Consider the following 16,654-nt stretch of genomic DNA (forward strand, 5'->3'; position numbering starts at 1 on the left):
GTGTTTCTGTCATTTTCTATAACGCCGTTACTTAATAATAGATTGCTTTGTGTTTAATGTAAAAATCAAAACAAACAACAATTGGAATTTGGCGTCGACTGCCGCCTTGGCAGGGGTTTTCGGAAAGTTACAGTATGCCTAAATACGCTTTGATTTTTGCATGGGCTGCAAAATAACGAATGATTAATTTTCACTCATTTATCACAAATACGATGCATTACAGTTGTGCTTTCCTTGCCCGGGCCGAAATCAATGTGAAAATACAGTGCAGGAATTGTTCAAGTTCAGTACAACCCGCAAGTTAACTCGAATAAGTTATTTGAGTTCCTTGTTCGGCGTTTGAGCTACAAAGTGATAGACAAGTCAGCAATACCGTAAAATATGATTTAGTGTCGGCCTCTCTTTTCTTGAGGACGCTCTCCCTCTCTAGCAAAGCCACTCTTTTTCAATGCATGCGTCAGCACTCCCCTGGCATCACCTGCAGACGATCTTTTGGAAACGGGTTTTAGAGTGATTTCCCTTGACGTAGCAGACGACACCAGCGCGCAGGCTCAATCCACGAGATCCACAATATGAATGTTCGCGCGAACCCCTGCTGGGAAATCGCAAGCACAGCAGACAAGCGAGGACTGGAGGCTTTTTCGCTCCCCGAGGACACGGGATTCGTGACATGTGTTATCTTGAAACACGGCTCTTTCGCCAACGACCAAAAATAACCGGGCTATTATGTTCCCCAGGGGGTGGCATGGTCGGCTTCAATCACGCAGGCTCGGCGCGGCCCATGCAAAAGGTTGGGTCCCCGGGGAGTCGCCCCTTGGGTGTTGTTAGCTCTCTGGCAATTCAATATTCATTTCATGACGTAGCCTCATCCCACATGCCGAGCGAAATGTTGCTTTGTGCCCGGACTCCGCGGCGAGCCCCAGTCTGTGCGATGTAGCCGGTGTGCGCAGCAGACACCCACCACCACCGCCATCGCCACCACCAGCGAACCGCGGTAGTTCCGACTTTAGCCATTCCCAGCGCAGCAACCGCAGAGATGTCACGCAGGAAGCAAGCGCGTCCTAAGTCTTGTAAACGTAAGTGGGAAGAACTTGTGTTTTTTTCTGGAAAATGTTATTATCTTTTGCTTCAGACTCGTGTGATCAGGAATACTTACTTTCACTTTGTGTTTGCTGATCACTTTCGTGTTTGTTGATGGTGTGTAGTCTCGTATCGCTATACATGTACTGATCACTGCCGTCCAATCGGGTGTTTTCCTGATTGACTCCTCAAGGTGTCCGCGTGACCCCAGAGAGGCCCCTAAATGAACAGGTGTTGCTGGAACTGGTAAAGCTAAAGGAATATTATGATCTCTGTGTTTGCTATTGATTATCAATTAGATGTTATCTGCGAAGCACTGCACCGGGTAGCTGAGATGTTGGGTTGTAGGGGGAGAAATCAGAGATTGTGCTGTCATTCACTGATTCAGTGACACTGACATGCAGTTCAGATCAATGAAAAAAGGAAAGGGTGATCGAATCAGGGACAAGTTTAGAAAGAGAATGATTTCAATTTACAGGCTTAGTGATCAGATTTTTTAAACCTTCAGTAAATAAACTGTAGAAGTCATAGCTTTGAAATTTAGTATTTATTCAGCATCATTTAGATAGTTCTTAATCTGATGATGGATATCTCTAATCACTAATGTGACTGAATTTGCAGTGTGAATCACTGAATGCTAAGTTTTTCTTCATCTATTCGGATCATAGTTTGTTGTTTTTGATACTGTAGACAGTGACATTTTTTACACAGGATATTCACTGGCCAACCTGAATCTTAGTATCATAAAAATTACTGTGAATTTTCTATTATAATATTGATCAACTCTGAACAGATACGAATTGGCCTCCTCAAAACAATACAGAAAAATCTAAGTGTGTGTATCTCTCTTTCTGTCTGTATGTGTGTGGGTGTGTGTGTGATATTTATATTTTGATGTGTTTGCCAGACCTTTATGAATATGAAAATCACAGTAACCAAACCTTTGCCTAAGAATGAAATTACATACCCAAATTAGACATACTTGCACAGACAGACAAGCTCTCTCTCTCTCTCTCTCTCCTCTCTCTCTCTCTCTCTCTCTCTCTCTCCTCTTTCTCTCTCTCTCTCCTCTCTCTCTCCTCTCTCTCTGTCTCCTCTCTCTCTCTCTCTCTCTCTCTCTCTCTCACACACACACACACACACACACACACACACACACACATTTGTCACTGTTAAATCAATGCCGTTTTCAACTGTTGTACAAATACAAATGTACTGAGCTCAAGAGGAGGTAGAAGTGCCTGTGGCCACTTGAGGGATGAACACTACAGCAGCTCTGTGGCTGGCAGCCCGCACAATTTTCTGTCATGTGTCAAGCCACCCAGCCAGCACTGCTATACACCCAGACCCCAGGGGGGCAGCGTTCCCATGGCAACCCACTGCAGCCCGTGTTTATCAGAGGCATGAGGGTGGAAGGAGGGGGCCGTACCTGGGTAGTCAAGCGCTCAGGCTCACCTGGGCAGCTATAGTGTTGTGGAGAGCCTCCCCAGGGGGTTTTCCCGCTGGGATTCGACCCCAATCCCCTCCCGATAATGGGCCTCGGCGGCCTAGGGCCTGAAGACAGGACCCAAAAGCTAGCAGTGGGTGGGCCCAGGGTTTGGGTTTTAGGGAAGTAGGAGAAAACAGAGCGAGGTTTGTGTTGGGCTGTAGTAGGTGATCTGCATGCTGCAAACAAGGATGTTAACATGGTAAAAAAACCTTCTTTTTTTAAATTGAGAGAGAGAGGGGGGGGGGGTCCGTATTCTAACCCACCAATCTTCCATCCAGACTTTTCTCTTTCTTTCTGATGTTAGTTTGATTGATTTTCCGTTAAAGTAACTGATAGCCACCTGCAAAAAAAAAGTTTACTATTGTATGCTCACACATGTGAGAAAAAAAAAGAAAAAAAGCACAGGATTGGAATTCAAAATATTTGCCACAGCCTGTTTTAAATAGAAATGAGAATGGAGGGGTGGGGGTGACTTTAAACATGGAAACTGGGAAGCAAGATTAAACAATCAATCATATGCCACTTTGAGCTTGTGTTTTTGCATTACAACAGACCAGACCTCTGTTAGTGTTCATTTCTATACATGTCACTGTATGTCTGTTTGTTTGTATCCTTGAACAAGACTGAATACAGCAAACCTTTGACAAATAGCCATTGTTTATGTGTGCTTTATGTCAAACCTCACACAGGGATCTTTAGTTTGTAGGTGACTTTAGAAAACAGTTTGCTCTACAGGGGGTTATATTCAACCACTCAACCAGTGCTAAGTAATAAGCTGTTCCCTACACCTAGGCCATGCACAGTGGTTTCCTGTATGTGTGTGTGAGAGAGAGGGGGGGGGATAAATGAGAGAGAGAGAGAGAGAGAGAGACATTATTTTTTTTTATAGAATTAGCAGATATGACAAAATGTGAAAAAGAAAATAAATGGAATACAAGCAGACATTAAACAGGCTTTTGTTCCTGGACTATGGCATTCATGTACTAAAGTATGATTCATGTCAGATATACTGTGGGAATCATTTAGGTTTATTCCAGCGTCGCGGACGACGCTGGTATCTGCGGTCGGGAAGACTTTCCACGAATTTGCCTGCAGGGCGCCGCCATGTTTTCTGTGCTCGACTGCGAGCAGACCACAGGCACATTACACCCAAAATTCTTGTAGGCATACACAGACGCAACATAGCATATACAGACAATAACACCCACAACACTTCAACTGCATATGAAAGGAATAAAAATAAATCCGCAAATCAGTCGCGCACAATACACCAGTTAGAAAAACAAGGAGTACCAAAGCGGCGTGCAGAAACTAAACTGACTCGGAGACTGAGAAGAAACATTTATCACACGATGTGGATAGCAAACATTAAAATAAAACAGATAAGTCAAGCAAAAAATAAACACAAATATCGAAAACACAATAAACAAAGGTAAAGAAAACAAAAAGAGATGCTTGCCGACAGTCAGTGTGTGTGTGCGTGGTTTGCCGTGTGCGTCAGCGGGGTGTGTGTGTGTGTGTGTGTGTGCGTGCGCGTGCATGCGTGCGTAGGCTACGTACTTGCGTGTGTGCGTTCGAATGAGAAAGAAGAGAGAGAGAGGATTGAACAATGAGGTCACGTTCTCTGTCACATGAATACATATACACACACTGAAGGCTACTTCGGACACGAACACTTGCCAACAACTGTGGTTGGACATGCTTTTGAAATGTAATATTTTTTCGACATGATTTCTGGACATACGAATGCCGCTGTGTTGCCTACTGATGTTGCGAATGATGAAGGTTTTGAGTTGACTGACCTTGAGGAGGGATTGCATCAGGCGTTTATCGTCTCAAATTATATCCTTGCTACTTTTCAGGAGTCAACTATTGCCATTCATGGTAACTTGGATAGTCAATGTTTTTATTTGTTTGATTCCCATCAAAGAAACAGAAATGGTAACCATTCTTCAAATGGCGCTGCAGTTTTGATGTCATCAAGTTAATTCCTTTGCAGAATTGATTGATTTTCTCAAAAGCCATTATCAATGTGTTTATCAATTAACACCTGTTCATTTCTGTCCAACTGCAATGCAAACTCAATGTGGAGGAAACAAGGATTCATTACAAACAAGTCATCCCTGTACAACAACAGATTTATGTACCTCAATCAATACTGCTAGTATGAGTGACAGGAATCTAAAAGAAAAAACAACCAAACGCAAATGTACTACTACTTCTACGACTCGTTTGAATGTAAAACAGAAATGTAACACTATCTGTGACAATGACGGTTCTACGACTCGTTTGAAGGACAGTATAGATCGAACCTTAACCCACAACTACGACAATTTGTGTCAGACTTTTTTGAACAGGAAAATATGCCTCTGTTCAACAGTAACCAAAACATGGAAGATGTTTTTGAAACTTTACAGAAATGTAACACTAGCCTATCTGTGACAATGTTGCTTTTGAATTGAACCCACATTTGTTGAACAGGAGAGAATGTTCCTGTTCAACAGTGCCCAAAACACTGAATCTGACGTTTTTGAATCTTTTCTGTCATCTAACTGAATCTGACGTTTTTGAATCTTTTCTGTCATCTAACCCAATTGCTCATGACTTCATCGATCTTGAACATGCCTACTTTTCAAAGAAAGACAGACAAAAGCGAAATCTGCATGTTAGCCATCTGCCTGAAATGGTCAATGCACTTTTGTAAAATTGTCACAGCTGTTATGCACTTTTGTGAAATGGTCAGTGCTGTTGTGCACTTATGCAAAACTTGGTGCTGTGCTGTTAACATTTGAACAAAATGCATTTTGTTCAAATGTTTAGTGCAACTTGCTACTATATAATCGCTGTATGCGCTTTGTGGTAATAATGCACTGTTGTGAAAAGTTTGCGCTAAATGTTGGCACTATCACTATGCATCATTGTTGGAGCACCCTCCTGTAGATGCACCATTCCCGCAGTGGGGCACTGCGGTTATGAAATTAAAGGCCCCTCCTGTTTTTGGAACCGCAGGAGCTTTCTAGTTTGCTGTTAGGTAGATTTTTGGTTCCTCTTTCCTGTCATGCTCTCTTTTTCTTCATGAATTCTTTTCTTTTTTCTGCCTTCTTGCTCATTCACCTGTATTTTTTCCAAAAATCTCTTCTCTTGCCGCTTGTCTCGCGATTCATGTATAGTTTAATCTGTTAGTGTTCTGATGTAAGTCCAGCAGTAGATAGGTTAAGCCTATTTTAACATACTGGAAACTGGTAATCTTCCAGTAGGTATTAATTTAGTTTTACTAAAGCCTGCTGGGACACAAGTAATGGGTTAGTGCATTTGTAAACAGGAATCGCTTGACAAGTGGCCCCCTTCATCCCCCCCTTCCTCGTCCTGATATGGCTCTGCGTAGTCGGCTGGACGTTAAGCAACAAATAAACAAACAAACAAGATGCACCATGCTGAAAAATGTACTTATGAATCAAGCATTGACTGAAATAAACAATTTATATATCCAGCACAACATGCAATTCATTAACTTTTGACCCTAACCTTTAACACTTCCCAAAATAAATCTTTGGTGGACATTGCATCGACGCTGTTCATTTTGAATGAACATTTTTCTTGTAGTGACTGCTGAGTGACCAGTGGTTTGCTCAGGGGGGGGGGGGGGGGGGGGGGGGGGATGGGGGCAGGCTGGTTAGGGGAGGATAGTTGGAAGAGACTGACTGAAATCATCATTGAGTTGGAGTTGTTTGTATGTGAAACAGAGAGAGAGAGAGAGAGGTTGAATTTAATGCAACAAGGTGATACCATGGAACCTGTTTTCACAGGATAGTGTTGATGTCCCCATCTGGCTGTCGACCACTTCAGATGACTTGGTGCACATTCATATAATTAATAATACAGTAAATCTTAAATAAACTGAAGCAAAACAGGTGATTACATTTGATTCTTTGAAGGGTAATGTCTGTAATTAGAAGAGCTCTAAAAAAATACATTTCCGATACCGTAGTAAAGATTTGTGATTAGACTTTGGGAACAGCCGGAAGTGTCCCTATATTGCAGATGTCCTTTCACTATAGGATTTTAGTTACTAGATGAAAGGTGTCCTCTCATCAGACCTGGGGCCTAACAATACACATACCACTGAAATAGTTGCTGTTGTTGTACTCTCTTGTTAATAACTGTTTATACCTGTGATTTAATCAGTTCTTTTTGTATTATTTGTTACAGTAGAGGGATTGGTGGACAAGAGAGAGGAGGAGGCAGTGCCATCATTGTCACAAGAGTTGTCTTCCCCTCCCTCGTCTGTTGCGGTCTGGACAAGGGATAGCGCTAACCTGAATGAAGGTGAGAAAAGAGTGAGCACTGTGAGACTAAAGGGCTGACTGAAGCTGGATCAAGAGATTTAAACATGATTCATGGTTACATTTTTAATCTTTGCTCATAAAGTCTTTAAAAAATCAGTGTTTCCAGTTACCCCTCCAACCTTATTTTTCCTCCCGACCCTAAAACCTTTTTTAACTCTTCAATTCTTTTTTTAAAACAGACAAAACTCGTGTTTGCAGACTTTACAAGGAAAGCTACTCTTCTTTGACAGGGGACACAGCTGGCACGAGTTTCAGCCAATAAGATTTTAATCGGAAAAAAATAAAAGATATCAACCTGCCCTCCCTAAGTTTTGTTTGCCTCGTCATTGGAAACAAACCTTTGTTTTTATTTTGATTTAATTTTAATTTATGTGCCTTATCAGTCGCACTAAAACTGAAGCTGAGAGTCTTCATGAAACAATGCAGGATGGCGCAACAACTTTATGTTGCATATCAGACTTAATGAGCTACAAGCATGTCAATCAATAGGAAGCTGCTTCTTAGACATTGTGTATGGAAGCAACTGATTCCTATTTACAATCCTACCCCATGCAGGCACACATGAAAGCTGTTACAGTGGAACCCTAGTTTTGAGACCAAAAAATATCGATGAAAATCAGGTCTTAAAAAGGAGAGAGTCTTAAAATAAGGGTAAATTTTCAGAGGTTTATGAACAGAACATCTGAAAAGGGGGTAAGTCTTAAAATGGGTGGTCTTGAAAATGGGCTTCCACTGTACAGCAATTCCAGCGAGCTTTTTGCCTACATTTTGATTTTCTACCCTCCTCCAGCCTTTCAGCTATTACGAACTTAACAGTAAATGCCAAAAAGAATTCTTTTTACATTTAGTCAAGTTTTGACTAAATGTTTTAACATAGAGGGGGGAATCGAGACGAGGGTCGTGGTGTATGTGTGTGTGTGTGTGTGTCTGTGTCTGTGTGTGTAGAGCGATTCAGACTAAACTACTGGGCCGATCTTTATGAAATTTGACATGAGAGTTCCTGGGTATGATATCCCCGGACGTTTTTTTCTTTTTTTCGATAAATACTTTTGATGACGTCACTGATGAAAAATAGGCTACAAGACCAATTTGTCCAAACCTGGCATTCAGAAATAAATAACAATGAGTTTTATTATAATTATAGAATGTATAAAGAGAATTTTGAGTTTGAAAAGTACTTGTCCATCCTGCCGGTTAATTTAGCAAACGCTGTTTTAAAATTTAGAACACTGAATCATAAATTGCCTATACAAAAAGGTAGGACTCTTAGTATTCCCAGACAAGACAGAATATGTCACAAATGTTCATCAGGTGACCTTGGGGACGAGTTCCATTATATTTTTGTATGTCCTTTTTTTACCAATTATAGAAAACAGTTGTTACGGTGCTATTATTATGCCCGCCCCAATTCAGTTAAATTCAGAGAGCTTTTTTCCACTACAAAAAAGAGTTTATTGCTAAAACTCGCAAAGTTCATGACACTTGTCATGGACTGTTTGAGAAGCGAGTAAAATTTAATTCTCTTTTAGCTTTATACTCCGTTATCTGTTTTGTGTTGTTTGTAATAGTATCTTTGTCCTTATGTTAACTCACCCATCACCCCCCCCTCCCCCTTCCCCCCATTTCCCATAGTAAAGAAATGTATGTAATTACTTTGTGTGTTTTATTATTATTATTATTATTATTATTATTATTATTATTATTATTATTTATTATTATTATTATTGTTGAATTGTTTCTTGTATTGTTTTTGCTCTCCCTCACCCCTCAACTCCCTTTTCTGTACATAGTCTGATTTCTTTTTGTTTTAGTTCCTTTTATTTGGTGTTGAATGAAATGTGTTTTTATTGTGTTTTTTAATTTTCCATGTACCCTCACGGGGTTTTATCGGAATAAAACTTGACTTGACTTGACTTGACTCATATCCGGCTTTTTGTAAAAGTTGAGGCGGCACTGTCACACCCTCATTTTTCAATTAAATTGATTGAAATTTTGGCAAAGCAATCTTCGACGAAGGCCGGGGTTTGGTATTGCATTTCAGCTTGGTGGCTTAAAAACTAATGAGTGAGTTTGGTCATTAAAAATCGGAAACTTGTAATTAAAATTATTTTTTTATTAAACGATCCAAAAACAATTTCATCTTATTCTTAGTCATTTTCTGATTCCAAAAACATATACATATGTTATATTTGGATTAAAAACAAGCTCTGAAAATTAAAAATATAAAAATTATGATCAAAATTAAATTTTCGAAATCGTTTTAAAAACTATTTCATCTTATTCCTTGTCGGTTCCTGATTCCAAAAACATATAGATATGATATGTTTGGATTAAAAACACGCTCAGAAAGTTAAAACGAAGAGAGGTACAGTAAAGCACAGCGCAATCGCTACCGCGCCAAACAGGCTCGTCACTTTCGCTGCCTTTTGCACTAGCGGCGGACTACGTTCAGTTTCATTCTGTGAGTTCCACAGCTTGAACAAATGTAGTAATTTCGCCTTACGCGACTTGTTATTTAGTTGTGCTAGATCTTGCTGTCTTCTGCATCAAGGTCTTTTGCATCAGTTACATAAATTATAAAAAGTTAGCTGCAACTTCATTTGTAACCTTATACCAGTTCAGAAAATTCTGTTTGAAACTTCTTGAATGTTTGATTCCCACTGGTGTTTGGGTTTCACTGAAAAAAACACAACACTTTGCTGTATTGCAGTCTCAGTTACATTTCTCTACAGTAATGTTATGTATTTTGTAGAACATTTCCTTAAAAAAAAAACACAAATAGTTTAACTTGTCTTGTCTTGTCCAATATTGCATTTTTGTGGACACGCTGTTGAGTTTTCTTTCATTAAGAATGAAATTACTGCTTCGAGAAAGAGAATGACATCAGTTTTTAATATGTAGCTTTCAATTGTTTGAACGTGAATTCATTGTCACCGTAAGAGGTGAGCTAAATGTCAAAGTCTTTTTCATGGATGGTATTTCACAACTGATTCTACAGTAGGCTACACTCGGCCACACCCACTTGCAACTATTGTGTGTAAATTTATAAGGATACTTCTCTGCCATAATTCACTGAGTAGCAATCGAGAGTTATAGAAGTATTCTTTTTTCAATTTTTGAATTTATCTTCTACAAGTACAACACAACTGCAGTAATTTGCTTGCCTGTGCACTTCACAAAAAGGGAAAGAATGCTCTGGTAGGGATAACTGGGTTTTACAGGACACTAGAGGATATGGACATGTTTTAGAAAGAGTATTATTTGGCAGTCTGTGTGACATCATTCTGAAACCTGTTGCAAATTCACTTTCATCCATGTCAGGCACAAATATCTGAAGATTCAATACGGGTAAGAAAACCAAAGCTCTCTTCTCTTCAGATTTTCTAATGTAAACCGTGTACACAAAAATTGGTTTAACATCACAAACAACTCATATTGTGATGCACAATTTTCTCATATTTTGATGCATAGGTTTTTTATTAAAGTGAAATATTGTATTAAAACACAATGAAGTGAAGTAAATGTTTAAAAAGTGAAATCAAGTAACATTATAACTGCAATCTATTTTGGCGTACATGTATTGACAGTAGAGGAACTGTTCCTAATGGAAACTTAACTTTCATATAATCACCTTTGAGAAGTCAGCTAAATGTGTGCTGCACACACATTAATGCAGCACACATTAACGCACAGATTGTCACCAGAGCTTTTTTCATTATCAATCAACACAACATTGCAGGTGGTCCTTCAGTATCACCTGTGCAGCCTGCAGACGACAAAGAGATGGCACCGCAAGAGACAGGGGCAACAGCAGGCATGGACGCCAGTTCTCCTGTCTTTAGGTGTGAAACCTGCAGTGCTGTATTTGACACGTTGGACAATTTTATGGATCACCGAAACTTCGTCTGCACTGCTGGCATGGGTGAGTGGACATTTTGGGGTGTGGGTGTGTCAGTCTTCTTCTTCTGTGTTCGTGTGTTGCAATTCCCTCGTTCACTCGTGTTTTGCACGAGTAGGCTTTTGCGTGTATGGTCGTTTTTCCCATTTGTGTGTTGTGTCAACTTAAAGTTAAAAACTGCAAAACATCTTAACGGTTTTGTCTGTATGTGACAGGAATCATAAAATCTAGCTCAAAATATGCTTGTATCTGCCAGCAAAGATACAGACACGTTTGTGGACGTAAAACAAGTAGGACAGCAACCAGAAATTAGAATATATCCAATTTTAGCCCAAAGAAAAGAACTGCTGTGGACAACTTATACCACATGAACGTCATGCTGAATCCTCAAGTGTATTCCTTATTATTGCAAATGCTGCTGACTAAATGTTTCATTTTGTTTGGTCAGCAAAACCACATAATAAGTCTTGTCTGAATGGACTAGTACTCAAATGTACTGGTTTGGAAATCATGCTGCTTGCTGGATAAATGGCACTCATTGTTGGGTTTATGTGCATAAAGGTCTGACCTTGCATTGACCTTATACTGCGTAAGCCAATGTACACTGAGCTTCTATTCTTGATGTTGACTTTTGCACCAATGTTACCCCATCATTCACTGTTTGGTCCATGCAGCAAGTAATTGTCTTTTGAAGTTGACTTAAATATGTGTACTTTTACAGTAAAAGGGAACAAGTTAGCAGTGCAGCATGTATGCACACCAAAGTCACCTGAACCTTGTACAGGTATTGCACTGTTTAATAAGTGTATACTTTATTAGTATACAGGTTGCTGAGCCCAGTATTTGGCAAAGAGGATGCTGAGTGTGTGAAGCTACATGCGCAGTTTCTTTTGAACAAAACTCCTGCTGAGAGCAGTTGGAGCAGTACCTGTATCCAGGCCAGGTCCTCAGGGAACAGATATGTTTGCTTCTTCAGTTCACTGTCCTCAGCCCTCAGGGGCTGCTCCTGAAAAAAAAGTAATGCAATGCTATTAGGAAGAAGAGATACATGTAGGTATCCAGCACTATGGTTCGTTGGAGACTATGGTCAGTATTCTGTCATGAGCTGTCTGAAGCTGCTTCTCTAGAAAAGTTTGTTGTGAAGTGCTGGTGTATTAGGAATCAATCAATCAATCAATCAATATGAGGCTTATATCGCGCATATTCCGTGGGTACAGTTCTAAGCGCAGGGATTTATTTATTTATTTTTTTAAATTTTTTTTATGCAATTTATATCGCGCACATATTCAAGGCGCAGGGATTTATTTATGCCGTGTGAGATGGAATTTTTTTTACACAATACATCACGCATTCACATCGGCCAGCAGATCGCAGCCATTTCGGCGCATATCCTACTTTTCACGGCCTATTATTCCAAGTCACACAGGTATTTTGGTGGACATTTTTATGTATGCCTATACAATTTTGCCAGGAAAGACCCTTTTGTCAATCGTGGGATCTTTAACGTGCACACCCCAATGTAGTGTACACGAAGGGACCTCGGTTTTTCGTCTCATCCGAAAGACTAGCACTTGAACCCACCACCTAGGTTAGGAAAGGGGGGAGAAAATTGCTAACGCCCTGACCCAGGGTCGAACTCGCAACCTCTCGCTGCTTCCGAGCGCAAGTGTGTTACCACTCGGCCACCCAGTCCACTTTGAGGAAGAAGTCTCAAAGCTGAAAACATGGGTATCCTACACCATCATGGGTGGAGACTTTTTAGGTTCTGTCTACTGTCCTCATGCCTCTGGATCTGCTTTTTGAAGAAAGGCATTTGATGCTAATGTTAGAGGAATATTCCACATCAGTGAACTGCATCTCTGTAATAAAAAAACTTTCCTAGAAATTGATTTTTCCAAGCTTGTGTGGTAGGTAAACTTCAGTTGTTTGCCTTTAAATGATGCAAGCTGTCAATTGGTTTAATATTTCACTGTATTATTCATCACCAGTATTTTATTGCTAAAAATGAAAGAAATGATAGAAATGATTGCACAGTTTATTCCAATCAAAGTGGAACGTGTTGCAATAAACCAAGAGGACAAGAGAGAAAGAACAGGAAAATGACACCAGCATTTAACTCCACGAAAACCAATGTGAATTCGAAGAAAGTGGTATTTAATCACATCTCTGAGCAGAGTTTTTCTTTGAGCAGAACTGATTTAAATGGGAGATTTTATTTGATTTAAAAGCTGGTTGAGCGAGTTCCCTGACAGAGCAATGCTGAATTGATACCTGCCCCGTGGGGGATTCTCTCACCTTTGCATTTTATTGATCTGCCGTTAGAGTGTATTGTCAACAGAATGATAATGCACGACTTGTTTGAGCTGCACATGCTGAAATAATGATAAGTGAACCTTTCTTCGTACACCTACGTGGATTTTTGCAGCTGCGCAATTTTGTTCGAAACTTTTTCGCCTACCTTGAGGAAAAGAAGGATTTTTCTCCCTTTCTATACAATGACAATTTCTGTCAGTTTCCTGGAAGCGGTTGATGCACTGAGATAGATTTTGGGCAAGGGAAAGCCACTTTATTTTAATTTTGCTAAATGAAACATGACTTGTATTAAGGTGGTCTAATAAATCAGAATGGTTTTCAATTTTTTTTCTTCATATTTAACATTAGAGCCTCGTGATCACACTCCCAGCGGGAGTTAATACCAGCATTTATTTTATGTTTTGAGGGGATTTTTGTCATTTGCTCTGATGCAGCCCAAAGCTTCATGGGAGAACTCTCTCTTTCTCTCTCTCTCTCTCTCTTTCTCTCTCTCTCTCTCTCTCTCTCTCTCTCACACACACACACACACACACACACTGACACACACACACACACACACACACAGCAAGCTTCAACAAACTATAGAACGTTTCATAAATGAAAAATCCCTCCACGAATTTAGAGAAAGAGAGTCTTTCATGCAACGTGAATAACTTTCCCACACTTTGGCAGGCTATAACCTCTCCAGGGGATTCGAACCCCCAAGCTTTTTTTTTCTGCTGCATTGAACCTTAGCGTGAAACAAACACCGCACGACTCTAGCTCCCAGTGTTAGGGCAAAAAAGCGTACGCCTCCAGGCCGCCATCTCCCAGTCCCCAGGGAAGGGGCAGTAAAGGGGGAGTTTTGAGGACTGCAAGCCAGTCACAAACAGCGCTGGGCCCCCCGAGGGGGGTGGCAAAAAGCTGGTTTAATTACGGCCTACGTCAGCGAGCAGCCTCCCCGGGGGACCAGCTCTGATGACTTTTCCTCTCTCGCGCTCCCAGCAGGTTTTCCTGGCTGCCATGGCAGCGCTCTTCCCTCTATACACCCACCCCCCCTATCCCTCCTTTCGTTTCGTTTTCCATCTCCAACCTCCCCCTGCTTCAGCCAACCCCCAACAGATGTGTGAGGCTCCGTACAGGGGGTTGATCAAGTACAGATAATCATCATCAGAGAGATACACAACATTGAATGTACTGTACAGTACTACTAAGCCGGTTTAGATTGTTGAGTACGTACGTTAAACCAAAACAGAAACAAGACTGAAAGGGTGTTCGGTGAGGTCTTACATGAGCTGAGAGAGAAAGTTAAGTTGAACAATCCGACAGATTTTCGGGCGCTGGTGGCAAAGAAGGAATTGAGTTCTCCTTAATTCTTTAACAGAATTCTAATGAATCCGTAATTTGAAAGTCAAAATGTATTTATAGTAATGTTTTTTTTGAAAGGCCAAGAGGGTGTTGACTAATCCATCACACGACAGTCAGTGCAGCATGCACATTTCTCATTGCACAAACATATCTGACCCAGATTGGCAAAAAGAATAAACCTTAGTGTGGTTAAAACAAATATTCTGTAATACAAAAGTAATAGTGCACAGTCATTTGAATTGAACCGACCGCTGCGACACCGGTTCTCTCACAATAAAACGCACACACAAAACACGCCCCAAAAAAGCAAATAGTTATTTCAACAAGAAAGAAAATGGCCTTTGCAGTTGCAATTCAACCCCAGGACTATTTCTCATTTAATGTTATTTGTGGCCTGGCGACGAGCCCCCAGGGTGACCTTCAGGGGAGTCTTTATAACGTAGTCAGGTGTGTCTCGCTCCTGGGGAGTGTGGTCTAAGGTCAATTACCTCCCATCGCACCAGGGAGCGGACTTATCTCCCTTTGCTGGTGGGGGTTGCGGGCCCTGACAAGCCACGGGCTTGTCGCACTTTCAGGTTTTGGCTGTACACACGCAATTCTGTGGTTACTTACAAAAAATGATCGAAAGAAAGAAAAGAAGAACAAAAAGTATGACGATGAAGAAGATTGAAGAACACAAGTGAAAGATATAGTTTTTGTTGGGTATATGACAACAGTGTGTTTAAAAAAAAAAGTGTTTTCTTTACATAATGATTAAGAAACAAGAGATAAAGAAACGAATAGCAAACAGAACCGCTTTTGGACATGTTTGTAACTGCATGTATGAAAAAACAGTCACGCATTCAAGCCGCATACGACGGACAGGGAAGACATTGTATGTGGTTAGAAAACTTTCAGTGCAACTAGAACACACACACTAGTAAACACCCACACACACACACACACTCTGACACACAGGCACGCACGCACGCACACATTGTACGTGACATGTACAAGTAGGCCTACACATAAGAGCTGTGCAGATAGCCGACTTCAAACCAGTGTCAATGGTAGTGACCGTGGGTTGTAGTGCAGCAGAGTACGATCCTGTCATGCCGTGGCTCGTTCACCCATTCTTCCTCCATCCCCATCCCCCACCCCACCCCACCCCACCTCCTCTGCCCCAATCTGGTGCACATTTCTTTGGCCTCCACCCGTCCAACCGCAAGAGCTGTTGAAAGCGTAGAGTTCAAGTAGTGACAGGGGCAAGATGGTCGTTTCAATCAGCTGCTGTCCCAAACATTGTTGAGATATTGATCTGTTTTCCTGAGAGAGAGAGAGAGAGAGAGAGAGAGAGAGAGAGAGAGAGAGAGAGAGAGAGAGAGAGAGAGAGAGAGAGAGAGAGAGAGAGAGATCAAATCAAATCAAATCAAATTTTGTTTTACGAGGGTTGTGGCTTAAGCAATATAAACGAGCTTCTTTTCAACCAGCCCTCGCCCAGAGAGGGACTACTACACTAGAGAGAGAGAGAGAGAGAGAGAAACTGAAAGGCAGAGAGGAGGGGTAGTAGTATGGCAATAGGGAAGAAAACATGCAACTCAAATTTTGGCATGATTAATAGAACATGTAGGGGTAAAAAAAAAGTTGACCAGGAACTGTTAACCAATTGTGTGATCAGTTCAAGAAACTCAGAGTTTCAAGCAGTAATCACTCGTTACCACAGCAGGCAGGTCAGCATTCTATGACCAAAAAAAGTGTTGCACATATTCTTGGAAATGAAAACAGCTTCTCTAGATGTAATCAGGTCAGAAGAATCTTAAGCGTCATTCAACATTTATTTTTCACCTAGCCAACAAGATGATTTGGGCTCAGACATTCTTGTCATTCAGTAAAGAATCGGCAGCTTATATGGGTCGGATTTTGTTATCAGGTACCTTGAACGCATTGTGTTCCTTTTCCAATCTGAAAAGCTATCTGCTGCCATCCAAGCCATCCATCTGTCAACTGTAAGAGTCAGGAAGGTTTTGTAGAAGTGGGAGAGTTACTGTACCTGCTAATGCCGATTTTGTCAATAGATATATCTCCGCGTATTTTTTGACGTCATATGAATCAGTTTTTCACACTTAGCCAGGCTCCAGGGGTTTCAACCAGTTCTGGACAGTGGTCTTTTTTTCTCTTTTTAATTTTTTTTATTTTTTTAGA

The 16,654-nt window shown here is 40.8% G+C and overlaps 1 protein-coding gene across 1 annotated transcript in view; it reads left to right on the forward strand.

The window, feature by feature from the left end:
- The first annotated feature begins 548 nt into the window (after positions 1–548).
- LOC138975261 (zinc finger protein 423-like) overlaps positions 549–16,654 on the forward strand; it is a 38,394-nt gene continuing 22,288 nt past the window's right edge. Inside the window, exons 1-3 of the mRNA XM_070347918.1 lie at positions 549–1,076; positions 6,779–6,895; positions 10,655–10,837. Of these exons, the coding sequence (XP_070204019.1) occupies positions 1,037–1,076; positions 6,779–6,895; positions 10,655–10,837 (340 nt within the window). The 5' untranslated portion in view covers positions 549–1,036. The remainder of the gene's footprint in view (positions 1,077–6,778; positions 6,896–10,654; positions 10,838–16,654) is intronic.

This window comes from Littorina saxatilis, linkage group LG1, assembly GCF_037325665.1.
Source record: "Littorina saxatilis isolate snail1 linkage group LG1, US_GU_Lsax_2.0, whole genome shotgun sequence".
NCBI classification, from domain to species: domain Eukaryota; kingdom Metazoa; phylum Mollusca; class Gastropoda; order Littorinimorpha; family Littorinidae; genus Littorina; species Littorina saxatilis.